Genomic DNA, 27749 nt, shown 5'->3' with positions numbered 1-27749 from the left:
GCAGGTTCAGAGGAGGGCCACTAAGATGATCAGAGGGTTGGAGCACCTCTCCTGTGAGGAAAGGTTGAGGGAACTGGGCTTGTTTAGCTTGGAGAAGAGAAGGCTCCGGGGAGACCTCACTGTGGCCTTCAAGTACTTGAAGGGAGCATATAAACAGGAGGGGGAATGGCTGTGTACAAGGGTGGATAGTGAAAGGACAAGGAGGAATGGTTTTAAACTGAGACAAGGAGGTTTAGGTTAGATATGAGGAGGAAGTTATTCACACAGAGGGCGGTGATGCACTGGAACAGGTTGCCCAGGGAGGTCATGGATGCCCCATCCTGGGATGCATTCACGGCCAGGCTGGATGTGGCTCTGGGCAGCCTGGTCTGGTGGTTGGAGACCCTACACATAGCAGGGAGGTGGAAACCAGATGACAATTGTGGTCCTTTCCAACCCAGGCCATTCCGTGATTCTATGACACAGCAATATAGACATGTGGAAGCATCCAGTGGTTTAAGAAATAATTTTATTCTAAATATCCAGTCCTCACTTTCCCACCACGTACCTCCTCACAGTTAACATCCTCATTAGCCCTCGGTGCAAGGACATCTTCACAGATTGCAGCAGCTCTCAGCCCACAAGCCTGATCACAGAGCAACAACGAATTCTCACAACCTACTCTAACAAAGGCTACAGGAGGCCTCAACCCACTGAGGAACAACCTCAGAAGCCGCATGGTTTAGAAGATCAGTTACTTCGGGTACAGTGAATACAATTTCCCTTTGATCTTCCACTTCTGCTAATGCCTTTTAGCAACACTGTTACAAAGTGGAAGCAACTACACCTTCCTCTTTTGTGACCTTTCTCCATTCCTCAGTTCCCTTTCCTCCCTGCAGCAATTCACTTCGTACTCCAGCCTTCCAGTCAAACTATGATTCTGGATGCAGGATGAAATGTTTCACTTCCAAGGTTCAAAAACTGCCCCGTTCATAAAAAAATAATCTCCAGACAGTAGAAACATTAGTATTTATAACTTTTAATGGTTCTGGTTTGGGAGGTGACAAAAAGAGGCTCAAGTTGTATCTTCTGAAGGCTTTGGCTCGAACGCTCTGCTGTCTTCTGTGGCTTGTGCTTAGAAAGAATAAGGAAATACAGGACAAATAATAGTCTTCACCACTCCTTATGCAGGAAAAAAGACTCACTATATGCACCTGCTAACTATGAAATGGCATTTGGGGAATTCTGAGCATGCTAAAACAGGAGATGACATGGCAACTTTTTGCTCAGCTGCTGAGGCACTTGCAGGTGCTCAGCCATATTCACAAAGTGCAGGAGAGCTTCCTTGTCTGCAAAACCACCCCTTCGTCCAGAGGAGGGCCACAAAACTGATCCAAGGGATGGAACACCTCTCCTACAAGGACAGGCTGAGAGTTGGGGCTGTTCAGCCTGGAGAAGAGAAGGCTGCCAGGAGACCTGAGAGCAGCCTGTCAGTATCTAAAGCGGGTCTGTAAGAAGGAAGGGGACAGACTCTTCAGCAGGGCCTGCCGTGATAGAACAGGGGGAATTGGTTTCAAACATAAAGAGGAGATAGAGATTGGACAGGCTGCCCACAGAGGTGTCAGATGCCCCAGCCCTGGAGATGCTCAAGGTCAGGGTAGGGGCACTCTGAGCACCTGATGGAGCTGTAGGTGTCCCTGTTCAGTGCAGGGGAGTTGGACTGGATGTCCTTTAATGGTCCCTTCCAGCCCAAATGATTCCAGAGTTCTATGATTTCTTTGTTAATTTTGTGTGGAAACAATTCTAAGACCACAGTATTCCCAGAACTTCACACTATTTTTCTGCCATACGCACCCATTAATCAGATCTTCTTCACAGGTTCAGCATCTGACCCTCCTGGGCTGATTTCCAGCCGAGCATCAGCAGACAGCTCCCTGCAGACGTGGCAACCTACAGCACACTGCAGCCCTGGCATAAAGCGTTACAGACACTCCATCATTCCTCCCTAACCTCGCTGCATCACTCCGGCTCACACTGCTTAGCAAGAGCAAGACATGGAAGAGCTCGGGCAGGGAGCGCTGGGTAGGAAGGGCTGAGATGTGACACAGCAGAACACAGGCTGTGCTGTGTGCGAACAGGGGGCCTGGCTGCCACTTCAACTGAGGCCTTTTTCGTTTTGCTCTTTTTGGTGGGTTTTTTTACACTTGGGTCACTCACCCGCTCTGCAGGTGCTCTCAGCTGTTCATCCTTAAGACCTTAAGCGTGTTCTGAGACAGCACTGAAAACGTACATGCATACATACATACACACATACGTACATAAACAAACAAACGCGCGGTTTGAAGAGAGAAGGCAGCGCGTCCCACCATCCACCCGGAGCTGGAGCTGGAGCTGGCTCAGCGCCGCATCCCCGCCTGCCGCCCACCTCCCGTCAGCCCGACGTGACCCGGCTGGAAGCACTGAGGCGCAGCGGCTGCCATCACACCGCCATCACACCGCCACCTCCCTCACAGCCCCGCCGCCCTAATGGCGACCGCAGTCCCGGGCTCACAGCCGCGGTGCGCCGCCTCCCTCCCGGGATCCCTGCGCCGCCATAAAGTAGTCCCCGCCCCCATCTCTCCGTCCCGCCGTGCTATGCCCGCGGCGCCGCCATCCCCGCCCCTCCCATAGATCCGGCCGGGCCGGCGCGGAGGGATCCCCGCGGCCTGTGCCGCGCCGGGGAAGGGGCCCGCGGCACAAGTGAGGGGGAAACATGGCGGCTGCGCGGTAACTGCCCCCCCCCCCCGGCAGCCCCCTCCCCGCGCGATGGATCAGGGCGCGGAGCTGTGGGGGGGCCGGAGCCGGGCGGGCGGCCTTAAGAGCGGCGGCAGCCCGTCCGACGGGCCCTACTCGGAGCCGGACGGCGGCGGCGCCGACAGCGGCGACGAGCACGGTGCGGGCCGGGCCGTGTGCGCGCCGCCGAGCCGGAGGGGGGGAGCGAGGGCCGGGGAGCGCCCGCCGCCCCCATTGTTCTGCCCGAGGCAGCCCCCGCCCCCCCGGCCCCCTCCCTGCCGGCCGCCGGGGCTCCATCCGCGGGGGGGCGGGGGGAGGAGGTGGCTTCGCCCGCGCGGTGGCGGCGGCGGCAGCGGGGGCTCCCGGGCGGCGCTCCCGCCCCCCCGCGCGGCGCGGGGCTGGGACGGCGGCGCGGCCGCTCACCGCTGCCCTTCCTCCCTCCGCTCTGTGTTGCAGATGTAGGCATGAGGGTCGGCGCGGAATACCAGGCGCGCATCCCCGACTTTGAGCCCGGTAAAATCGCTTTTTTTTAAATTATTTTTTCTTATTAATATTTGATTTCTCCTTTTTCTTTCTGTTTTCTTTTTTTTTCCCTTTCCTTGTGTCTGCGGGGATGCTCGTGGCGCGGGGTTGGGAGGGATGTTGGGGTCGGGCTGTGGGTGGTTTCCCTCCCGCTTTGTGCATCTGCCGGCGGTCAGCCCCGAGCGCGGCCCCCTCCTGCCCGCCCGCTCGGGGCCCGGGGGATGCTCGGCTCCACCGTTGACTTCGGCGCTCTCCGAACGGGCTCGGCGGTGTCAGATGATTTCCTAGCGGAAGAGGATTGGGCCGCGGCTCCTCGCGGTGCCTCCTCGGCCCCAGCCCCTGCGCCGGGCGCGGGTCCTGCAGGCCACGGGCGGGGGGATGCCCTTAACCGAGAGCGGCGCCTGCCCGGGGCCTTTGTTAATGGGGCCCGCCGCCCGCTGCTCTCCTTCTAACGCTGCCTCCGTGGAAATAAATCAAACGATCACCTCTGATGTGCAGCCTGGGCTTGCTTTTCCTACAGGCCACCTGGAAATAATGCACGGCCTTCCTTTTGCCTTTGGTTAACTCTTCTAGAAGAGGCGCGCAGCATTGTTCTGAGTGCGCAAAGCCCGACCCTTGGGCCGAGCAGATGGGAACTCCTTTGGAACGGCTACATTTTACGTTACACGGCAAACTTCACAGTGTGTAAAAGTAGGATGCGATCCTTACTGTGATACCAAACCGAGGAGCTCTCAGCAGGATCCCGTGCTCTCTCCTGCTTGCTTTCTGCTGGCTCTTGGGGCAGCATCTCCGAGGGTTGCTGGGCACAAAGCTGTGCTCTTGTTGTCCTCTCTCATATGCACCTGTGTTATTATTGTCGCTGTGTTTGGTTATGTTTTATTTTAACGTAGCAAATGATGCAGTGGATGTTCCATTATACTTGTGGGTTTGCATAAATAGTTGTAGGTGCTATTTCTAATTGACTCACTTCCATGATTTTTCCTCCTGCAGTTCCTCTGAGGCCTTTTCTCCTGAGGGCCTCCCTGCTATGCTGGGATACCTGATTTCAAATGCTTCTTTAACAAGGTAGTTGCAAGGCAGGAGTCCATTTCAGATGGAACTGGCTGGTGTCAAAGCCCACAGAACTGAGCAGAACCAACCAGGAGCCATCGGTCTCTCTTTGTCAGACTGTAAATACAATGTGAGCGATGCTTTGCAACAATGCGTTGAGGAAGAAAATATTGATGGTTAAAGTTATAGCAGTAACTAGGTGAGCTCTGGTTGGAAAAAAGTTGAAGATAATTAGTTTAAAAAAAGAGGTGAATCAGCTGTTTGCTGGTGTTTGGGGGTTGGCTGAAAGCAGCAGCTGGGAGAAGCTGAAATGTGCTCTTCCCACTTTGTACTCATCACCCCTTTGCAGAGTTAAGCCTTTGGCCAGAGCTGTTGTGCAAATGGCGCTTGGAATCATCATTAGACATAGCAGCAGTGAGATCCATTTACTTGCTGTGATAAATGGCGTTAATAAAATAAAGCCCCTAGATCCCTTCACCTCATTTGCTGAGTTAATAAACCATCTCCCACACCCCAGGTTTTTGTCTCCTCCTGCTGGTTTCCCTGTAGTACTTCGTGTTCCCAAGGCAAAACGTTCTGCCTCAGCCTTCTGACCCACCCATCTATGTGGCAGGGTATGGCAGAGCTGTGTCCTCACTGGGGGCCATCCAATCTTTTTCTTAGGGAAAGAGCCACAGAGAATGCCATTGCTGGAAAGGTGCTGTGCTGCTGTGTGAGCTCTGTGATATCGCTGCCTGAGGAGTTTGATTTTATGCTGAAGAATCAGTGCTGTCCTGACTCAGGAAGGCCGTGGTACAATGAGAGTTCACAGAGGCTTTAGTATGAGTCCCACTTGCTTAGTGCTGAAATCCTGCTTTCCCATTTACCCTGTTCTTGGGGGGTGAGTGGAGAAGAATGTGTTGGAGCATTTGAGGTTGCTTAAGGATTTCATTTCATTGTATATCCTTACAATTTTTCTCCTAACAGTCCTATATAAAAATGGCATCTGTTAAATGGAAGTAATGGGGACAGCATGGTGAAGTATGTAGGATTTGCATCTTGTCCTATGTCATCTGTCCTCATAGTCCCCAATTTATTTTTTCTAAGATGTCCAGTCCTTGGGTTTTAAAGTTAAATGGCCAGACACCCCAATGCCATTATTAAGTCAAGAACGTTTCCAGATACTTATTTTATTCTCAGTACTTACAGTCACGCACAGAGCAGTGTTTTCCAAGCACACCTGACTTCTGCTAGCACTAAGCTGCAGTGTAGCAGCAGTCAGCCTGGTGCTGCGGTTGCTCCTTTACAGAAGCCATAGGGAGTGCTGACTGTCATCTCCAGCCACCGCTGCTTCCTGACAGCACTGGCAGCAGCCAAAGTGCAGAAACCTTCTCTAAATAAAGTAGCTCGCTGTGGTTGGGTAGGGGAGATGTGTCTGAGATGTAGCTAATGGGTTTTGTCTTCCTTATTGGCGTATGCTTCTGCTCTTCTCACCTGCTGTGGGTAAGGTGCTGCCTGGTATTTCCAGCTTCTGCCCATAATGAGCATATTGCCTTTGGGAAGCAGTTCAGCCTTTATTTAGGAGTGGAAGTGTGCTGCTCATTCAAACACTTGGGCACGAAGGACAAGAAATGGTTCTCATGAAGAAATACCCTGGTCTTGCTTATAGAGTTGGAAGGATCCCAGTATGATAGCTCTGGAAACTCTGGTCTGAGAACAGGATGCCTTCATGCAAGTACCAACCTACATGTGTGTGTATGCCTTTGCCACCCTTTGCTTTTCCTTTGGTTGCGTGGAGATGCCATCTGGGAGGAGCAGTTGGCTGGGTCCTGCTGAACCTGAAAGGGCTGCCTGCTGGGGCTGTTCATTGGCTGCCTCCTGCAGGCACAAATGACAGGGCTCAGGACGTGGGTTGTTAACCTTAGTTCTCAGACAGCATCCTTGACATAAACAGGTCGGCAGGTGTCTGTCAGGATTATCATTTTATTTTCTTAAGGGAAAACTGAGAGTCTGCTCACATTAAGTTTAGGCATTAGATATGTGCAAGCACAGAGCCTGATAGACTGATGTGTTCTCTAGTGGTCATCCTAGATTCTACTTTTAGAGAGTGGGATACGGGGACAACAATCATTCTTTTCTGATAGAAAACAACTGGATGAATAGGTGGTACAACGGTGACACATTTGCATCACTGTTGTTGAGTATTGCTTTTCTAATGACTAAAACATCATACTTTCTTTGTCTGAACTAGAATATTGTATTAGAGAATTTGCTCTTGTGCTAGGCTTGGAAAGGTTGGGGTTTTTTGTTGTGTTACGCTTTGAAACCAATGCTTTGTGGCTTCTGTGCACATTCTTAAACTTACTGCAGTTACTTGTATGTGGTTCAGCAGACTCAGGAGTTCTTTCAGTGTTTCTAATTGTTTTTGAGTTTGCAATCGTAATGGGTCTAAAGACTGTAAAGATGATAGCAACTACAGAACGCTGCCAAACTAAAGAGCGAAGAACAGCAAAGCTTAGCATATGGTTAGAAGGTACCGAGTCGCTATCATTTTGTGCTTTGTTTCTCAACAAGATGTAGAATCTAAATATCAAAGGTGAGAGCTTAAAGTGGAGTGAAAAAGTATTTGAGAAAGTAAGTCTGCTCTTCTCCAGGAAAGATGTGAGGTTCCTCTCCAAGGTGCTTCCTCAAGGAGTTCATGCTGACAGGGGTGTAAATGCTCCATTTGTCGAGTGGTGTCTTCAGAAGTTGAAATGTTGAATGCATTTGTAGAATGCCCATAAAAAGTAACTACTAGTTGGTGCTTTTCCAATACTGGGAACTTTCTTTAAACACGTGTTTTTAAATCAAAGAGAGTGGAACGTGGTGCTTTGCACAGAGTCGCGTCAACGTTGCAAAACTTGCTTTGTCCTTCTGAACGACTTGTCACTTGAACTGCTTCCCTTGCTATGGTTCAGGTAGAGGAGAAGCAGAAACAGGGGAGAAAAAGACCCTTAAATCTGTCTACCTTTTATAGCAGTGCAGTTTGGTTGGCTGTGATCAACATTACAAAGCTATGGAAATCAAAACCTTAGTTGAGCTGGGCTTCTCAAGGTGGTTGACTTTTAACTTAGTGTCTCTTGTTATGTTTCGATAACACTAAGACTTGCTTGTTTTCTTACAGGTGCCACAAAATACACCGATAAAGATAATGGAGGGATGCTCGTATGGTCACCATATCATAATATCCCGGATGCCAAGTGTAAGTCTCGCTCTGCTTAGAAATTTGAATGTTTAAGTTAAATTAAGTAATTGTTTCTAGAATTCCTGTTTGCTGTTGACTTTTTTAGTGGACTTCCAGATTTGTAAGAAGCTTTGCTTTTATTTAGCAAGCTATAGGTGACCCTATCTTATCTTGTAATTAAGTCTCTGTTTCCAATTGCACTGAATGTGCTGTATGTTTCAGACCAGTGTCTGAAGCCTTTTAGTTATTAATAAAGAAACAAAGCATCTAACAGTGAGGAACTTGTTGCTCTAAATTTACTGGAAAAGAAATTGCAATGGTTGTATTCAAGGAAAAGTTTTGTTAAGACCCTGTTCAAGAGATTATTGCTTCTGCTTTATTAGGAAAAAATGGATCATTTTTTCCCTGTAAAAGTGATCTGAAATATGAACCATTTTGTCTCAGAGTGTGAGGCATTGGAGCAGGCTGCTCTGAGATGTGGTGGGGTCACCGTCCCTAGAAGTGTACAGGAAATATGGAGGTGGTTGAGTGGTCATGGGGGTGATGAGCTGATGGCTGGACTAGATGATCTTAGTGATCTTTTGCAGCCTTAATCATTTTATGGAAGAATTACCTGAATGAATGTAATCAATTATATGTTTAGTCCAGTTTAAACCCCACTCCTATGAGGTAATGCAGAGAAACAGACTTTTGAGGGTGCAGTCACAAGAATCTGATCCTTGGGGCAGTTTCTATAGCGTGCCAGTAGTTAGAGGCTTGTGTCCTTTGCATCTGAGGGAATGTATCCTCATCTACTGCAGAACAGTTAGAAATTAAATACAAGGATGGTTACTGAACACTTGCTTCACTCATTTAAGGTACAACTAACTCTTTGCGGCAGCAGTTCATGGCAAGGACATCTTTGGTTCATTTGAATAATGAGAATATAAGTGCTTCATTTTCTCAATTGTCCTTCCTTCTAACTTAATTTGGTTACCACTTAATTGTGAATTGTAATGGGTGAATGGGAAGAGTTTGTTTCTGTAGAAATAAAGTACCTATTGAAGATTAAAACTAGCAGGACTTCCATCAGACCTAACTGTGTAATGATGGGTGATATTCAGCTCAAATCTAGCACTAATGTACACAAATATGATTTTAAAACATATTATTAACGTTGATAATTATTGAATTTTTTGTATTCTGCGTTGTGAATTGGCTTCATGCTGCAGTAATAATTAATTTTAAGATCAGTTAAAATTAACTATATCCATTTAAAGGATATGTGTAATTATCTATCTAGAATCTGCTCACAATAAACTACGTTAATTCTTAATGTTTGGGAATACAAACAGCAAAGGTACTTCAGTTCAAAGCTATCCCAGGTGTCCAAGTACTCCCCTCATGTCTGTGTTCTTTGGAGTGGGTTCCACAAAGACTTTGCTTTTGTCTAAAGAACTACTCTCTAAACTTCACAAAAATTAAATATTGTACTACAGTTTATTTGCTATGATTACAGATTAGCTCAATGTTTAGAGGGACCTGGGTGTATGTAGTATCTTAAAGCATGGAAAGACACTCTTCCCATATTAGATGGATAATTCTATGGGGCCTTGTAGTGGAATTTCTAAGTACTAAAGAATAATTTTGACATTGCTTTGTTACAGTGGATGAATATATAGCAATAGCAAAGGAAAAACATGGATACAATGTGGAACAGGTAAGTGCCGTGAAGCGAGAGTGCTAATTTAAAGAATTTTTAAGATATAAAAGTGTAACACAATTCTTTTTTTTCCCCCTTGGTTACCATTAATTAACGCTGTTTCTCTTCAGGCACGGCAGCAAACACTGCAGTTAAATGGATCTGCATACAGTTGTGGTCTGGATTCTCTGCAAAAGATTGAGCTCTTTGTTTTCATGACATGCTCAGCTTGTAATGTACACTTTTGAAAGGTTTGGTATGTTTCTCGATACGCTGGGCATGTCATGCAATTGTGTGTGTATATTTAGCTAAAGAATTTCTTAGGAAAGTGGCTTACAAATTCAGTGTTTAATTCTACAATTCACACATGGTAGAATTTTGAGCCATTTGTTGCAATAGGGCCAGAAGTGATATTTAAACAAAAGAAAAAGCGAAACTTCATGAGTTTTTTCCTAGTAAAAAATATCAAATTCTAGGTTTAAGGATAACAAACAAGATTAATTATATTTTTAATACATTCCAGTCAACATCCCGTTAAAAAGTATAAGTGAAGGTGTTGCTGACCTGCACATAGTTGTGTTGTAATTTTCTTAATAACTTACCCAAATTATGTAAAACTGAGATTATCTATGAACCCCCCCAAAATGGATATGCAAGTTGGAACAGGTTGTATGCTTAAGTTTTGGAGGATGAAGGCTTATAACAGCAAAGACTTAATGCTCATCAAGTCAAGTGCTATCCAGAGAAGATGGTGCTGCTGTCGCTGATTTCTAGAATAGTGCAGTTTGGCAATGTTTATATGTGGTTTGGCTTCTGTTAGAGGAGAGATGGAGCTTGGAGATCTCAAAATAAGTCTACAACAGGACTAGATTTCGAGGCAACTTATAGTTGAAATAGGAATTATCTTTGCAATAGGTGCTTGTTGCTTGCCATTTGAACAAGAGAAGAGGTTTCTTGCATCTGGGTTGTTAGAAAGGGCCTGGAGATCTTATGGAACAACTGGTGGTCACGTCTGCGCTGTGTGTTTCATACAGAGTGGATTGTGTTCCCAAATTCCCATGCCAGACTTGGCATCAAACCTGTCATTGATTCTCAGGCAGTAAGTCTAAATGGTCTAAAATTCTTAAAGAATGTTGAGAAATGAAACTATGTAAGAATATATATTTAAATTTCCATTCCCTATTAGGTGCGCGTGATGTGAAATTGGCCGTGCTGTTATTTGTGGATTGGAGAGTTGGAGAAAGACCACTCTCACTTTGAACTTTCAAACTTACGTTTTGGATGATCCTCTGGCTGCAAAAAAGTTTTTTTCTTGTTGGTTTTTTTTTTTTTTTTTTTTTTGGTTTTTGTTTGTTTGTTTGTTTTTTGAGTGGGCTGGTAATAAAGTCTTGAAGGCCCGTATGGAACTGTGTAGGTGATACATACTTGTAAAAAGAGAAAGCAGGTCAGATTCAAGTCTGTCAACCTTTTTTATGCTACCTTAGAAGTACTGCTGCCATGCCAACCTTAAATTACCTCACTAATCCATCTATCTAATGATGAAGTACAGATGTGCCCACTCTTCACACTATCTCCAAAGAGAATATTGTAGCCTATGAGTACATAGCCCACAAAATTGTACGTGTATTTTGAGAAGGGCTTCTGGTGGTCAATTTTATTTAGAATATATTTTTGCCTTTTTTTTTTTTTTTTTTTTTAACGTAACTTTTCTCAACATTGTAGAAAATGGACTAAATCCAAAAAGGGACTATTTCTTTTCAAAGGCTCTCGGCATGTTGTTTTGGCATAAACACAATATTGAGAAGTCCCTTGCGGATCTCCCTAACTTCACTCCCTTCCCCGATGAATGGACAGTTGAAGATAAAGTCCTATTTGAACAAGCATTTAGCTTCCATGGAAAGAGCTTTCACAGGATCCAGCAAATGGTAAAGTAACATTTTGATCAGAAGCGTTAAGAAGTTGAGGTGCATTGAAACAAAGGCTTCCACTGCGCTAAGATTTTGTCCTGATTTTGGCAGAGGTGTTTTGGGAAACAGCTTAGAATGTAACATCTAAGTTAATTTCCCCACGTATGGTACAAGATGTAGCTTTTCCCATTTAATAAAAAAGTTCCCCCTTGCCCTGCCCCTCAGCTTTATTAAAATGCATCTCCTTTCAATCTCATCCATGCATTTAAGATAGTTGGGTAAAGATGGTTGTAAATAGAACAGAATTATAATCTTAGGTGGAACGTTAACAAAAAATTGTATTAATATGTTAATGGATTCTTCTAGCTTCCAGACAAGACTATTGCGAGCCTGGTAAAATACTACTATTCTTGGAAAAAAACGCGCTCGAGGACAAGTTTGATGGATCGACAGGCTCGAAAGCTCGCTAATAGAAATAATCAAGGTGACAGGTAAGTCATATTCTTAAGTAGCTAATTAGAGACTGAAGTCTTTTTCGGTAAGGAGATGAAAAAGGTAGAAGTCTTTTCGGGTAATTTTTTTTGAGTAATTTCCAGCTGTTTTCAACTTATTGAAGCTACTCTGTAGCTGGAAAATCTGGGAAGGCGATCAATTTTCTTTTAATACAACACTTTGTGTTTTTTCATAATATCTGGAACTTTCTTCTTACATTCACGTTAGTTGGAAATTATACTGTGTGAATTACTCTTTTCAGTCTTCTGTCTTTGAATTAAAATAGTAGGCTTACTTTTTTTTTTTTCCTTTTTCCCTCTCTGAAGCACTTTAAATTAGTGAAAAAGTAGTCCTGAATTTTCCCATCTTAGTGTCCTCTTCTGCTCCCCACAGACTTAAACAAGTGTTTATTGGTTTTAGTTGGAAAACTGACCTGTTAAAGCTAATTTGACAAATGAAAGGATATTTTTGGCCTTGTAGTTGACTATGTAAGTGTTGATGCTGACACAAGTGGTTGAACTGCAAAAAGGTGACACCAATTTCTTACAGCAGTACCAGTTATACTGTCTTACAAGTGGTTTTGAAATGATGGAGGTCCCTTCCAACCCCTACAATTCTGTGATTCTGTGATTAAAAATGGCTAAGTGACCGGCTTCTTATCATGTCTCCTCAGTGATGATGACGTAGAAGAACCTCATCCAATGGATGGAAATGATAGCGATTATGATCCCAAAAAAGAAGCCAAAAAGGAGGTAACAGATAACTTAATGGTGAATGTCAGTTTGTTTGTTTTCTGTGACTGTATTACTATGAAGAACACATCTCATAGTAGAGAGATGTAACATCTGTGTTTGCTGCCTGATGACATCACAGGGTTTTTAGTTGATCAGGGTTTTGATCACATCCAATATAAACTATGTGTGTGTGTGTGTATATATATATATATACATATATATATATATATATACACATACATATGTATACTTGCCATTCTTTGGTCATAATTTCACTATCTCTGTAAGAGATGTATGCTATTACTACCGTAATTACCTGTTAAAACAGCATTCCCCCTACCTCTATCTTGTTAATGTGCCAAAAATGTTATTGGTTGTGAAATACTGCAAATTAAATGTTTGCATTTTTTAATTAAATGACTTTTTTTTTCCTAAGAATAATTATTTTATTCTTTTGAAGCCACACTGAAGTTGTGCATTTCAGCTATCTGTGGCTAAATTGAGATGCTTCTTACTAGTAAATGTACAGAGAAAAAAAGTCCCCTTAAATGAGCACTTGCTGTTAGCTTTACAGATAAGTGCTGTGCTCAGAGTGTGTTGAGGTTATTGTTTTTCTTTGGGCTATAACATGAAGCTGTTTATGAACAAGACTAGAAAAGCACAGTTAAGTGTATAAATGTTCGATTGTTTCCTTGATCAAATTAATGCCTTTGTGGTTTTCCTAGAATTTGAGCATTTGTACTCCTGGAGAATGAGGGGAAAGATGGCATGAAATTTTAATATCCCTATAGAATCATGAAGTAGTATCTGGGATTATTAATAAACTTTGTAGTTCTAACAGAGATGATGCTAAGTCAGAGGCTGGCCGTACTGAATTCTGTTCTCAGTTTTGCAGTGATCTTTGACATCACTTTTTCTCTCTAACTGCCTTAGGGAGGAAATAAGAACAATTACAAAGATCCCTTCCTATAAAAGAGGTTGAGGTTTTGTTTTTTAATATGCCCATATGTGTTGTCTAGGACCTGAAATGGCACAAGCCCTGATATTTTTTTTACTTCTACCTCTTTACTTTTTAGTCTGCCATTAGTAACAGTGTTCTTACAGTCTGTTGGTTTTGGTTACTGCCGAAACCACTTGTAAATAATGGCTTTTTTGCTTAAGTTTCCTTAGTTATTGTTTGAATCACACAGTCCAGACTGGAAGTAGCATGTTCATAGACTTCTAGGAACAGGACAAAGAAATTTCAGATGATCTGTTTGGATCTACATTAAATAATTTTGTGATCTGATATTTCTGGTGGGATTTACATACTTTCATTTCCTAGGTAAAATAGGCTACTTGAAAGTGCAGAGCAATGGGAACTTTATCTTACCTGAGAAAATTGAAATAAGCCAAACGCTCCAGCCTGATGGGACAAAAACTTGAAAGAATGTTCTCTCTATAAATCCAGATTGAGCAGAAGAGAACTGCAATGCCACACTGAAAGGACAATGCTGAACTAGAAAACAAATTGTATAAGTGGGGTAGTAGTGAACTTAACCTTGGCATTTTTAAATGTCAAAGATCTACATCAACTTTGAAGGGAGAGCAAATATCCTAAGTGCTTTTAAGATCACCTCTATTAAGTCTGTGGACTGGATTAAGATGTTGCATTAGTTGTGAAGAGGATGTGGCAGAAGGTCAAGCTTAGAAGAGCAAAATACTCTTTGCTAATCTGTCCTAATGCCCCAGAAGATAATGATCATGGCTGCTGCAATTTGTTTTCTCTTCACTGTGATCAGATGACCACCTACTTTTAACCTGCAAGGGTGCCAGCAGGGGGGAGCAATGGGAAGCTTCATGGGGTAGCAAAAAGCCTGAGTCATGTCACTGTTCTGATATTCAGCACTTCTCTGAACTCAAAAAAATCCTTACAGGGAGAGTCAGTTTTCCTTCTCTGTTCCTGGTCTGTAGATGATCTACCCAGTTGCTCTACAAGAGTCCTATACCTACAGACTAGCCCATGTGCAATTATGTCCATAAAGGGCAAAGCTGAAACTTTGTCCTCCTAGGCGTCCAAATATATCAAGAGTATTTGTAATGACTTTATCTCCTCTTTACTGTCCCTTTCCATTTCAAAGAAATGAAAAAGAAAGGCTTAACCTTGCTAAATTACAAGGAATTTTATAAAGACTGCAAAAGTAAATCCATCATCTTTTCCAAATCTCAAATCCCCTCAAAAAGCAAGCAGCAATATCACTTTCCAAGTTAGAGAGCTTGCAACAGGGAAAAGTGCCATCGTGCATTATTGCCAGCCCTAATAGACTTCTCTGATTTCCCTCCCTAACCATCTCCTGATGTCTCCATAGCTGACAGAAAGTCAAGGCACACATCCACGGATTACTTGGTTTAGACATGTAGTATATATATTTAGCATCTGTGTACGCAAGAAGTTCTTGATTCCTGCCCTCTCTCACAGCATTCAGATGTGATTTCTATACCATATTCTGAATTTTCAGCTATGCTCGAGGAAAAAAAAAAGAAGGAAAATGGATGTTTCTAAGTGTACTGCAAGCTGATACAGCAAATGACTAGTGTGCTACATCAGTTCATCTGTGGGACTTAGTTTGGACATGTGGGCAGGGCAGTGGGGGTTTTTTGTCCTAAGTATGACATTACAATGCTATGTGATATGTTGTTCTTAAGAAAAGTTCTGTGTAAGATGCTGTTATTCTTTAATGATTTATTTCTTGTAAATTAAAGGGCAATAATGAGCAGCCTGTTCAAACCAGCAAGATAGGGCTGGGTAGAAGAGAGTATCAGAGCTTGCAGCATCGCCACCATTCTCAGCGTTCCAAATGCCGTCCACCAAAAGGCATGTACCTGACCCAGGAAGATGTGATAGCTGTTTCCTGTAGTCCCAATGCAGCCAACACAATTCTTAGACAGCTGGATATGGAACTAATCTCATTAAAGCGACAGGTACCATGGGTTATTGGTCTTGTTTTCATCTCAAGTTGTTCTTGTAATGATTTTGTAGATTGTAAGATTACCTGTGAAGAGTCTGAAACATCTTTAATGTGAGCCTTGCTAATTTTGTTCCACAGTTATCACCAGAAATGCTGGACAGTAGCTGTTCTTCAGCTTTATTTTTTTGTTTCTCTGCTTTTGTGGATAATGTGAAACAAGACGACCCTCTTAAAAAGGGGTGGGGGGGGGGAGCATGGCATGAAAAAATAACACCATTGTTTATTTGGGGAGAGGAGAAAACTGAAGTCATATTTGATTCTTTTTCCTTACTTTGGTAAAAACATGTATGTGACAGTTGAGAATGCAACCAGTGAAGTGGTGGGAGTTGTGTTATGCTTAAAATTGTGGCTGTTTTCCAAATTGTGGAACCCCACATAACATGGAAGTATGAGGGGAAAAAATAATGGGTTTGTTATTTCTCTGAATTGATGAGCTTTCTGCTTCTTACTGAATTTGTAGTCTTCTCTTGTTATGCCTGCCTCCTTTGCATGAAGATGTTAACCTCTGGCACTTAAAATTGAAACGCAATCTATTCAGCTTTTAAGGGCACAACGGTACACACATGCTTGCTTTCCTAGGAGCGACGTGGCTACAAGTTCAAGGCTTATCTCCTGGAATTTCTGCCTCCTTGTAGACCGCTAAGAGCTGCCACATTGCAAAATCGTGGAGTAAACAAAGGGTTTCATGGGCTTTTTGCTCCTTTGTATTCTTTTGCAGGATAAATATGCTTCTTTCTATCACAGCAGGACTTTGGGACTAAATAGCATAGTTGGGTTTCACTCTTTAGCCTGAGTGTAGGTGAGTTACATCCTTGAGGTTTCTCTTCTTTTCTTGCAGTGATCTCAGGGATGTGGCCTTTGGAATCTCCTACTGAGCCGTCTGCTTTTGTGTCCGCACTTAAAGAACTCTTGTAATACATGCGCAACGTAGTATGCAAAACTGCATTCTTACTATGTCACCTTATGTGCATCGCTGTCAGGTTTAAATGGCTAATAGATATATTAGTAGATCTGTAGGTATAAGTGCATTTTAGAAGCTCTTTTCTTTCTATAGGCTAAGGCATTTTGTTTATGTGTTTTCAGTAAATCCAGCAAGCATCCGTAAGGGGAATCACAACCATAGATGAGTAAAAAGCAGTCTGTCAGAAGCAACTAACTGGAAACATCTCATGCTTGTTCTTTTCTTCTTTTTCAAAGTAGTTTTTGGCGAAGGAAGAAGTTTGCACAAACAGCACATCTCTCTTACAAATCTAGGAACTGAATTTTAGGTCTAGAATACTCTGCATTCTTCTTCAAGAACACACGTATCATTATCAAAACTTGTGTTTTGTGTCCTTCGTTTCATGTTCTTGCAGACAACCTGTTCTTTTGGAAAAACTGGCTTGAATATTTTTCTCTCCATAGTGAACTGTGCTGTACTTTTTATTTTTATTTTTTTAACTTTTTTAAAAAATGGTTAAAAGTAGTGAAGCCTTAAACCGTAATATTTCTCTTTCTAACTTAGGAGGTACACTTGTGGCAATCCTAGTGAAGATATATGTGTAAAGTGACCAACTTTCTTTGTGGAGCTGATTAACTTTGTTGTTTTTGACCAAGGTTCAAAATGCTAAGCAAGTAAACAGTGCACTTAAACAGAAAATGGAAGGCGGGATTGAAGAATTCAAACCTCCTGAGGTAAATCAGAATAAATATCAGAACTTGTGGCCTTGCACTTACATTAGTGGGAAGCTACAGAAATGTTTTGCTGCAGTGTAGTGTTTGCGTTACAGCAGCAGCTTAAACAAGATCCATTGAATAACGTGATGTGGTGAGTCTGTCTGGTCTTTCTTACAAGAAATTAGTAGTAGGCTTTTTTTTTTTTTAATGTTTACTGGCAGAATCAGTAAGCAGAAGAAACTGAAATGTCGTATCTGTTTATGATGACGGGGAGATGAAATTGACTCATTGTTTTTCTGATTAGAAGTAGTTTATGTAGATTGCTAGCAGTAAATTCTGTGCTGTTAGTGAAAACATCAGTGTGTGTAAGATTTGGGCATTTGAAGTGAATGACAGATGACTACAGAAGTTTTCTTTTTGGCTGTTTGAAAGGCTTGCATATGGGATGTAACACAAATATCAAAGACTCCCAGTGCCAAGTTCTAATACCTTCGATACCTTTAACTACAAATTCAGATTCTGTCTGCATAAAGATCATTAGCTTGTGCGCAAGTTCTGATATAGGTGGTGAAGTTAGGAGTAGCTTTTTGCTCTGCTTTAGGTCTATGCTCAAATCCTTAAGCGGTACTTCCTCTACACAAAAGCAAAACTATAAATTTATGGCTTATAAGCAAGAGATTTTTACTTATGTTACAATTTGTAATGCAACTAAAATACATTCTAATGCTCAGATATTTTACAGCTGTTGAAACATTTTAATGATCTTTGTGCCATTTCTCTAATTTTAATAGTCTAATCAGAAAATCAATGCCCGTTGGACCACAGAAGAGCAGCTTCTTGCAGTACAAGGTACGTTAATAGTAGTAGTGACCTGAAATATGATGCAAAGGATTTTAAGAGGTGTTCAGGCATGCGCTTATATTTCCTTCTAAAGAAAGCTGAACTTTTATCTGGTCTTACAAGGAAGTTACTGGGAAAACAACAAAAGTAGTGAGAATACTTAGCATGTTCATTCAAGCATCACACTTCTAGTCTTTCACTTAGCTTTTCTATTTAAGATTGAATATTAGCTGTGTTTAACAGCTACATTAATACTGAAAATACCCTTTGATCATCTTCTAAATAACCTTACACAGATTTCTCCAAAGTGGAAGACCAAGGTAGTTGTTGGAGTAACAATATTTGAGGCAAACGTTTCTAAGACATCTTTCCATATCCTTGAAGTAGGAAAAGGCAGAAATAAAACTACAGCAAAGAGCAGTTGTTTTTCTCTGTTTGTATGGGAATGAAAGAGCAGATATCTACCCACTGGGGGCCTATGATAGTCTTGAGTGGATGGTGATGTAACTTTTCTCATTGGAGGAGAAAACTCCCAGAATTTCTAGCAGTGTACCAGTGTGGCTAATTTGCAGTTGTTTCATTTATACGAAGGAAAATCGATTCTTGTCTTGCTTTAACATGCACTGCTTAATCGAGGATTATGCAAAGGATATATCTAGAGAGACTGTTACTGTTTTGAAGTAATTATACGTTGATTCACTTCTATTGATCATCTTTTCTAAAATAATACAGATCAGCTCAGTTATATGTATATATGATATATCCCCGTGTTCTTCACCTGCTTTAAAATGAAAGATTGATCAGTTTATCAGTACGAAATTGCCAGGTGAACCATACTTAGTAATTATTGGCCAGGTGAATGAACTCACAATTAGGCTTATTTCAAAATGTGAATGGAAATGCTGAAGAGAATGGTGTATCATGCCTTTCAACTTGCATGCCTCTGAAACTGAGATCTGCATCCCCAGTCTGTTTTCTCTCGTAAGTTCCTTCAGTATTGCTAAAAAGCTCACTTCTTAATTTTCTTCCCACATGCAACATGAGGAGGTGCATCCTCCCAGCATATGACTGTTGTAGGTGTTAACATCCCATCTCCCAGGCTGAGGAACAGCACAGACCCTCATCCCTTCCTTCAAAATAGTTGCTTGAACTAGAAGCCTAGCGTTTGAAGGACCCAAGTGTAGGGACGTTTAGTTTGTATGCTTAAAACTGATTCAGTTTGTTAAAGGCATTGATGTATGTTGGCGCTTACTTTAATAATTTCACAAAAATGATCAGCATTAAGCAGGTAGGTGACATTTCTGGAATTTGTTCTCTAATTCCTACCATGGAATCAGAAAAATAATGTGCTGCAGTACAGTTTGGGTTCTGTTTTTCTTTCTAAACACGAACTAACCCTTGTAGCCTGTGGGCTAATCTCAGGAGATTGGCAGTAGCTGAAAAAAGAGCTGAAATAAAAAAGAATCATAATAATAGTAGAGCTGAGTGTGTAATCTTAAAAGAAGCACGGCAGCTTCCACTGGAGTCAAGAACTCAGACTTAAGATCTTCAAGCCAACCTTTTGCAGCATTAATCAAGTTGCTTTTTGACTTTCAATAGTCACTGAATGCAGTGGGTCAGTTTGACATGTGAGGCTGTTAACTCATAAACTTTATTTGTGTACAGAACTGTGTGAGCACAGTCATCTTTTTAAACTAAGATTTGTTCAAAAGAGCAAAATTTGAAGTGAAAAGCAGGCTTGACTTTTGCAGTGGAAAATAGCTGGGGAAAACCAAGATCCAGCCCTATGTAAGCTGGTTGCTAGGGGCACCATACTCACACTATATTGGAACTGTGGCTGTTGTAACACAGAGGTTGTGGTTAACTGTTTCTGCCTCGTTGTGGAGCTGCGTTATATTGCTTTGAACCTAAGCTAGTGTTTTTTGTGTGCCTGGCATCATTTGCTGTGCAGCACAGAATTAAATAGCAGACTCAGTGTAAGACTTAGGTTTATGAGTTTCTCTGATTTAGACATCTAAGATGAAACGCTGCTGAGCATGCATAAGTTGAAGTGCACCTCTTACCTGGGGAAAGTTCAGAGAAGGTTGAATGATTCCCAGAATCAGGGCTCATTTCAGTTGAGCTCTTGGAGAGGCACTCATACCTGTAAAGCAAGGCTATGCAGCTGTGTTTAGAATTTTTCTTGCAGCAGCCTAATGAAATTAGTCTTACTAAATAACATATTAAACACTTCAGAAATAATTTGGGTGCTGTTTGGCACAGAAATTGTATAAGGATGTGCATGTAATATGCTCAGATGAATGATGAGTTGGCATCAGCACTTAAAGATGTGCCAGAATCTTATGTGTAAAAAATGGCATAGAATATATACTGAATTTCTGTTTCTGATGCAGTGTAGAAGTGCTTTACTACACTCTTGTACATAAAGTCATCGTGGTGATGCTACAGCTGTGCTAAATAACACTCTGAAAAGTCCAAGATGGGTAGTGCTGTGTGTAGCTAAACTGATGACATTTGCTTTTCTTTAGATGTTTCTCACAGTTGGGCTCTCAGTTGAAGGCATGATGCGCTGTTTTCGAGCTGTCTGCTTAGAATTAGGCTTGTCTCTGTCAACTGTAGTTGAAATTAGCTGTGAGGTTCAGTTCTGCAGGTAAAGGGGAGGCATAGACAGCTTAATAACAGACAACCCTGAAATCACTAAAGGTCTGAACTGGTTCCTGAACAGAAATGTGCTTTGTTCTGCTGGGCACTTTGCTCGCTGGATGACTTCTGAGGGTGTAAATACGTTGAAGCAGACATTTAGGATCATTATAATGGTAGGGCAATCCAAGGATATTAAAACATGGGAGGGAATGCTCAGTGGGTACGTGAGGCTGTTTAGGGTTTAAGCTAATACTTGATGCAGAGCCAAAACCCTCACTTGGCCTTGCCCAGATACCTATGTGCCCCCCAAGAGTCACTGTTACATTCTTTTGTTTCCTTTCTACTTTTCTGGCAGCCAGAGTGGTTGGATTCTTTTTGTGTGCCCAAGAAAAAATCCTAATGTTGCCAAGCTCTTGACAGTTGTAACATCAGCTTCAGCTGCAGTAATTGTTACCATTCTAGAGCTGAACTTGTCTCTTAGATTATGGTGAGAGTTAGCGCCACATCCGAAGTGTCTATTAATGAAGACAGTAGAAAACATCAGAGAAAGATGAAGGTCATACTCTTTTAACAGTTAAGTTGCAAAGATCCATGGCTTTCTGATTTGAAACAATGCTCGCTTTTCTGAATATTTTGTTTCATTTTCTGAAGCCACACAGGAAATCAGGAACAAACTTCAGCTCTGTGATGAGACAGTGTCTGTCCTCTAAACACTGTAGGTACCAGGAGCTTCACATAAGAAGTCAAATTGTAATTCACTCATGCTTAGCTAAGAGTAAAATCGAGTCTTCTGTTTATTGAGACTGGAGAGCTCCCTGCAGTACCTTACAGTACATCCATGTAATGTTCTATTTCTTTAGGTTCCACACCTCTTTAGGCCACTTATGATTAAAAATAAACTTAGTGCAACTGTGGCTCTAGGATGGGGATTTTTTCCTGAGGCAGGTGAGAAGAGGAACTAGACTAATACCCTAAATAAACAGAGCCAAGTCTTCCAGATTTTAATTCCAATTTTAGTGCTAAACCACAAGATTCTGTTTGTTGTTGTTGTTCTTGTTTCACATCATATGTAAATGTCATTTTAGAACTTTAAAAAGCATTGCTGGTATTTTGGAAAGGGCCGGCAGCGTTTTCTTGTGGAGTGCTGATAATGTATTGATATTGACATGAAAACAGGTGAAAAGAACAATGCAAAGATCTCCTGTCCCGCTGCTCCTTGCTGCAGAATTTGCTCGTGGAGGCTGGTGCTAGACTGTCTTAGACACAGATATCTTGTATTTGTTTACCTTCTGCTAGGTGGTTGTCCAAAGCCCCAGGTCTGTTTGCCTAGCTTGAATGATGAATGAAAGCTTTAAAACAACTTTGTCCAGAGAATGCCTGCCAGTTACTCTTTAGCCCCAGTACAGTGTGTCACAAGTGGAGGAATAAGCAGTGTATCGTGACGTACAGAACTGTGCCCCTGTGCTCAGCGCTCCTGCTGACCAGCTACTGCGCAGGTGGTGGGCAGCTGGTGTGGAGGGAACCTACAAAAGCTGTGTCAACCTTTGTCGCTTGGCATTTCTAGCACTATACCCTGTTACAGCTATACACATATATTCAGTTACCCTCCCTCTCCCTTCTAGAATTTAGTTTGGGCTTCTGCCTTTAGTCCAAGCACACTGGTTTGTCAGAGTCCAGATCTCTGTGGTTTTAGGTTGGGAGGCTTGGTAAATAAGCCAGGATTTTTAAGAAGAGTGGGTAATGACTTGTTAATAAAGTTATTGATTTATGTGTTGATAGCTATGAAATTAAATATTTTTGTCTTAATGGAAATTGAGGCCTTCTCCTAATTGAGAAATCCTCCTAATTAGCGAGTCCTTGGTTTGCAGGTCCCATAGGATCTCTCTATAAATACATCACACGTAGCTGTGTCTGACTGATCCTTCACAGCTATGTTATTTACTTTGCCTTCCAGGTGTCCGCAAATATGGTAAAGATTTTCAAGCTATTGCAGATGTAATTGGCAACAAGACTGTTGGCCAAGTGAAGAACTTCTTTGTAAACTACAGGCGTCGGTTTAACTTAGAGGAGGTATTGCAGGAATGGGAAGCGGAACAAGGAACCCTGGCTTCTAATGGTGATGCTTCTGCTTTAGGGGAGGACACAAAAAATACTTCTAATGTGCCATCAGGAAAGAGCACTGATGAAGAAGATGAGGTGTGTTTTGTGTACCAGATATAAGTAAGCATGGGTTGAGGAACAGCATTTTATTTAGTGATGTAATGTAAGGTTAACTGGTGTGGAGTGGCAAACCACATTCTAAAGAATATGATGATAAGCTTGCATAGAACTTCAGCCAATGTCGTTAACCCGCTGGGAACAGGACTGCACCTTTCATAGTGACGATCACGTTACTGTTTTATTGTTAAAATACAGTTCTTGTTCTAGAAAGAAGACTCTTGCTTCATAGATATTTTTAGTTCTGCCGTCTATAATATTTTGGTTGGCGATTTCTTTTCAGTAACTTCTCAGTTTTTCGGTTTTGTTTTTTAAATGCTGTTTCCTGTGTAGTGGACAGTGGCAACCCCAACGGCATTGCGTTCCGGCTGGGATGGCTCTTCACGCAATCTTGTCTTTGTCCTTTGTGCAGGCGCAAAGCACTCCGACCACTCAGTGCTTAGGCCCTTCACCTCCAGCACAGGCATCTGCTCCAGCTCCTACCGCTCCCATGGCAACTTTAAATCAGCCACCCCCGTTACTGCGTCCAGCGCTTCCTGCTGCTCCTGCTCTCCACCGTCAGCCTCCGCCGCTCCAACAACAGGCGCGATTTATTCAGCCAAGGCCAACTCTAAATCAGCCTCCCCCACCACTCATCCGCCCAGCTAATTCCATGCCTCCCCGTCTGAACCCAAGGCCGGTGTTAACCACTGTTAGCGGCCAGCAGCCACCCTCACTGATTGGAATTCAGACAGAATCCCAGTCCACTCTGCACTGAAGAAATAAAGCGGAATTATGCTAACTCCTACATCTGGAAGACTGTATCAAGGTACTTTTCTTTTTCCAAACAAAGCAGAAAAAAAGCAAGCCTTCACAGGTAGCAGACCAGACTTACAGAGGAGCAAGGTAATAACCAGTACTGGAGCCACGCGAATGACCACCCGTGTAAAAACGTTTTTTGTAGAAGACTTGTACAGAAGAACAATGCCTACAATACAACCCTCCTCTATGTGAATTACTGTCGAAGGAAGCTAACTTCGTATACGAGTCAATGTTCAGCACACCAGGATTTCGCTTAACTGATTTATTTTTTTTTACTCTATTTATTTTATTACGGTTCTTTGTAGTCGAGCATCTAACTACGGGAAAGTAGGCTGGCAGATCTAGGAAGAAGTAATATTGTAGGAGACTTAAATGTAGTGGTTTTCTGTGTGTAACTTTTATTTCATTTTTTACTTTTTAGTGGAGAAAAAATAAACCTAATGGCCTTAGGTTCAGGATTTTTGGCCCTGTTTAGATCCCTGTAGAATCATTTCTTGCAATTGTAAAAGGTAGATTATTCTTCCCTCAATGTTTTTTTCCCCAGAATGTTTTTTTTCTTGTTTAAAAAAGGTACTTTCTTATTAAATAGTCCTCTTCAAGAGTGTTCTGAAAACTCAGTGAGCTATTGTGTAAAACATACCAAAACTCACATGTGTTCTAGTCATGGAAGCTGTCTGGAAACAGGAGTCCAGCTTCCTGCTGCACTCTCTCTTATAGGCTGGGCTGGGGAAGTGGCAGCAGCCGCCAGCACCCAGGGGGTTGACAGCAGAGGAACTGCTTAGCAAGAACCATCCATTTAATTAGTTCTTCTGCTGACCCTTCTAATATAAGTACAGCAGAATTTCAGTCCTCTGAGAGCGTCTGTTCACAATTGGTATACACAAGATAACTGATAACTTGCTTAAGATGCATGGTGAATGTATAGAGGCTGAGGGCAGTAGGAGTAACATAGCAATAGGGCTCTCTGCTGCTGCCTGCCCAGTGTCAAATGAGTGTCTGATTTCTGCTATTGCTGGCAGATTGGAGGGCTGGGTTACAGCTATCACGGTTTGTTTTGTTTTATCCACTACTAAAACCTGCCTTTGGGTATTAATTATGGCTTCCCCATTTTAGGAGAATACAAGGTTGGGGTTTATTTTCCACTGTGTTTACTGCTACATTTTTCTTGTCTAAAACCCTGATTCATGCTCAGCAGTAGCTTTTGTTGGTTTGTTTTTAAAGCAAACACCTCTCCCTTCCCAGTAAACCAGGCTTCAATTTTCCATACCAGCATTTGAAACTATGATCTGAGTCAAGCTGTTGAAAAACATTGCGTTGCTAACTGCCATGCTATTCTAGAGCATTGTTCACACCTGGTGTTTACAACCCTTTAAAATCCATTCTGTTATTAGTTAGATTTGCCCATGACTCAGATGAGAATATATTTGAAAACGGAATGTGCTCTCCCTCGTTCTTTCCACAGATAATGGGGTGGTCTGGCCATCAGTTAGCAGTTGGCTGAAGCTTTTCAGTTGTGCAAAGGCAAGTTCTGACAGCACCAGATCCTATTACCTGTGTAAATCTAGTATTAGGGACTGATATTTGTGACCCAAATTGCAATTAGAGTGTTCACCTTTATGGCTTAGTTCACAAATCTTTTTAGATCAAACTCGATTTTTCTTTCAATACAGCTTTCAGCAGTGCACTGACGTCTCATACAAAGGGTCCTTAGGAATTTTCTTCTGCATCAGAGTAGGTTCTTAGCCACTATGTGAGCATCAGATGACCTCTCCTGAGAAAAGCAGCATTGTAACACAAGCACTGAGGAACGTGTGATGGCCGAATCCTTTGTTCTGGAAGTCCTAAGTGCCCCTCAACAGTTACGTATGGATCTGGCTGCTCCCCAGATAGGTTTTGAAAACCGATAGGAAATCCATTTCCACATCCAACAAGTGTCTCCGCTGTTAGCAGTGGTAGGGCACCTCCAGTATTTCTCACTTTTTCTTTCTTTAAAGCATCGAGTCTCCCAGGTGTGCGTATTGTACCTTTGCTAATTTTTGTCTTGTCTCGTCGATAGACTTCAGTATGCAGAATGTTGGGTGTTGCAGTAGAGTTGGCCGCCACCAACTGCTATAAAACTGTTCAGTACATTGTAATTCAGTTTAATCTTGTTTAAATATTCTATGACTGGGCAAAGGTGCTGTATTTGAAGGGGGCGGGAGGGGCAGAGATGGGTAGTATTTCTTCCTTTACAAACACTGTAGCACACAGTAGGGATTTCCTAGCGTTTGTAGTACTAAATAAGTATGTACATAGCAAAATGTCTTTATTGTGTGCTTTGCAGAGTATGTGCATACAGTTTGCACGTCCTGTTTTTGGGGGTAGGGTTTGTTTTAAGCAGTGTTTGCCTGGAGAGTGATATGCTTGCTGCTTAATCAAAGGATTAAAGTTTCAAAGAAATCTGTGTCTTCTATTTTTATGTACCTGGTAATAGTCTAATATGTTAGGGCCCTTATACTGTGATTCTCTTCTAAATTCATTTCTATTTTTTTAAGAATTAGAAATAAAATTATACAATGGTGTTGATTTCGGTGGGGAATTTCTTTTGCCATATCTCGTCTCCTGTTTTTGTAATGTAGTAATGAACTCTGACTTCAAGGTTGGCTTAATTTTGTCACTTTAAAGAAATGTAAAATGTTTGCACACTAAAGTTCGGCTGAGAACGTGTATCTGACATTGTTCAAAGCTAATGTAACTCTACAGCTTTTTGTACAGTTTATTTTAGTTAATAAAGCAAAACGGTACTAAAACTGACAGGTTTTACAAATGCAAGGCATAATTTGAACTACGTCGTCTGAGGAACAACACTTGCCAAGTATGGATGTACAAAAATATCAGATCTACTTGTTGCACTTTAAAATCAGAATGGGTATGGAGCGAAGCAGGTATTCCTGCATTAATAAAATCAATCACTAAACATTGCACATCATCGTACAGCAGTTTAATTTCTTACACAGTTGACGATGAGTGAAAGGAATTACCATGACCTGTATCCTTAGGTTTTGCTTTTTGTCTTTGTTCTTGTTCTGGAAAGCTCGTGGCCCCCAGCAAACATAAGCCTGTAGTTTACCGATGGGGGAGCCTGAGCCTGAGTAGGAGTCGGACAGGATTACAAAGTTAAGAGGAAGAGGGTTACTACAACAGGGCCGAGCCTCTTGCTGATCAAGGGAGAGAATGGGCTGAAGTGAGAACTGCTGCTTGGCAGGAATGGTGTCAGAGACCAGAGCAAAGCCAGGGCCAAAGGAACTTATTGGAAAGATGTAGATCAATTTGTGTTTCCAAGTGGAAAGGAAACAGGGAATAATTGGCTGTCACAGCCACGCTGCAAAATGGAGCACTGTAAAATGTGCTAAATAGAACTGGGGCATTGTGATAAATGCGATGAGCCTCCAGCTCTGCCCAAGGTTAAAGCAGCAAAACCTCCGTTTTCCTTTCTCGGGGTGCACTGGAAGCAGGTGTGAGCACGGCAGAGATCTCTGAGAGCGGGGAGTTCTACGTGAAGTACAGAAGTATAGCCTTTAATCCACTTAATGCCCAATTACAGCCTAACACAACTTAAATTCTAACTGAGCTACTGGTGAATAAGGGATATACTCCTGTGGGAAGAGAAGGACATATACAGAGAGCAGCATCCATGCTACTTACAAGCAACCGGCCCCCTGTATAACAGACACGCTAAAATAGATACTGAAGTAAAACTTCTTAAAAAACCCGCTTACGTGTAGTTTTGTACACCACAATATCCGGGCAGCCTTGCTGTTTTCTTGCTATTTTAGCCCTGCTGCTGCTGGTGCACAAGGCTCGTTTCAGCTAACACGCACACAACCCCGAGATGATCCATTTCCTCACGCCCTGCTGCTTCGCCCTGCAGGAGCCGCAGTTCGGTCCGACCCGCTGCTCGGTGCCCGCTGGGCGCACCCTGCGCTACCGGGAAGCGGCGCCGACACGCCAGTCGGTCGGATGGAGATGAGGAGCGCCATCCCATCCCACCTCCAAAGGATCTGTTCCTTCACCGCCATACGCGTTTACTCACAGGAACGTAACGCCTGTTGTTCCGAGCGGTGCTCCCGGGAACTTCCCAGACAAGAGGAACCCCGAGCAACCGGGGCATTCCTGTAAATAATCACAGCCACACGCTTCATTTCGGCAGGAGGAGGAGGAGGAGGAGCTGACTCCACGCGCCATCCCCCACCGTCCCGCCCCCCT

General features: G+C 42.6%; 1 protein-coding gene and 1 long non-coding RNA gene across 7 annotated transcripts; one reads left to right on the top strand and one right to left on the bottom strand.

The window, feature by feature from the left end:
* Positions 1-491: 491 nt before the first annotated feature.
* On the bottom strand, positions 492-2679 carry LOC107311114. Of its 2 annotated transcripts, XR_004306472.1 has the most exons (3): positions 2298-2677; positions 1834-1947; positions 492-1113 (listed from the first exon to the last, which is right to left on the bottom strand). It is a non-coding gene; the product is annotated as an uncharacterized LOC107311114 (long non-coding RNA). The 2 variants fall into 2 exon arrangements; XR_001553864.2 differs by having other exon boundaries at positions 1834-2679.
* Positions 2680-2731: 52 nt separating this feature from the next.
* Positions 2732-26467, top strand: RCOR3 (REST corepressor 3). 5 transcript variants are annotated; one of them, XM_015857379.2, is made up of 12 exons: positions 2736-2911; positions 3208-3264; positions 7466-7543; positions 9172-9224; positions 10970-11131; positions 11480-11604; positions 12279-12375; positions 15082-15300; positions 16944-17021; positions 17795-17852; positions 22441-22682; positions 23116-26467. In XM_015857379.2, exons 1-12 carry the CDS (start codon positions 2785-2787, stop codon positions 23458-23460), a joined length of 1641 nt encoding a protein of 546 aa, XP_015712865.1. In that variant the 5' UTR covers positions 2736-2784; the 3' UTR covers positions 23461-26467. The 5 variants fall into 5 exon arrangements, with proteins under 5 accessions (XP_015712870.1, XP_015712871.1, XP_015712865.1 ...); XM_015857380.2 differs by having other exon boundaries at positions 2737-2911; positions 12279-12357; XM_015857384.2 differs by lacking the exon at positions 22441-22682 and having other exon boundaries at positions 2732-2911.
* Positions 26468-27749: the final 1282 nt, after the last annotated feature.

The sequence above is a fragment of the Coturnix japonica genome, chromosome 3, assembly GCF_001577835.2.
Source record: "Coturnix japonica isolate 7356 chromosome 3, Coturnix japonica 2.1, whole genome shotgun sequence".
Lineage (NCBI taxonomy): Eukaryota > Metazoa > Chordata > Aves > Galliformes > Phasianidae > Coturnix > Coturnix japonica.
This window is presented reverse-complemented; position numbering and strand designations above follow the sequence as displayed.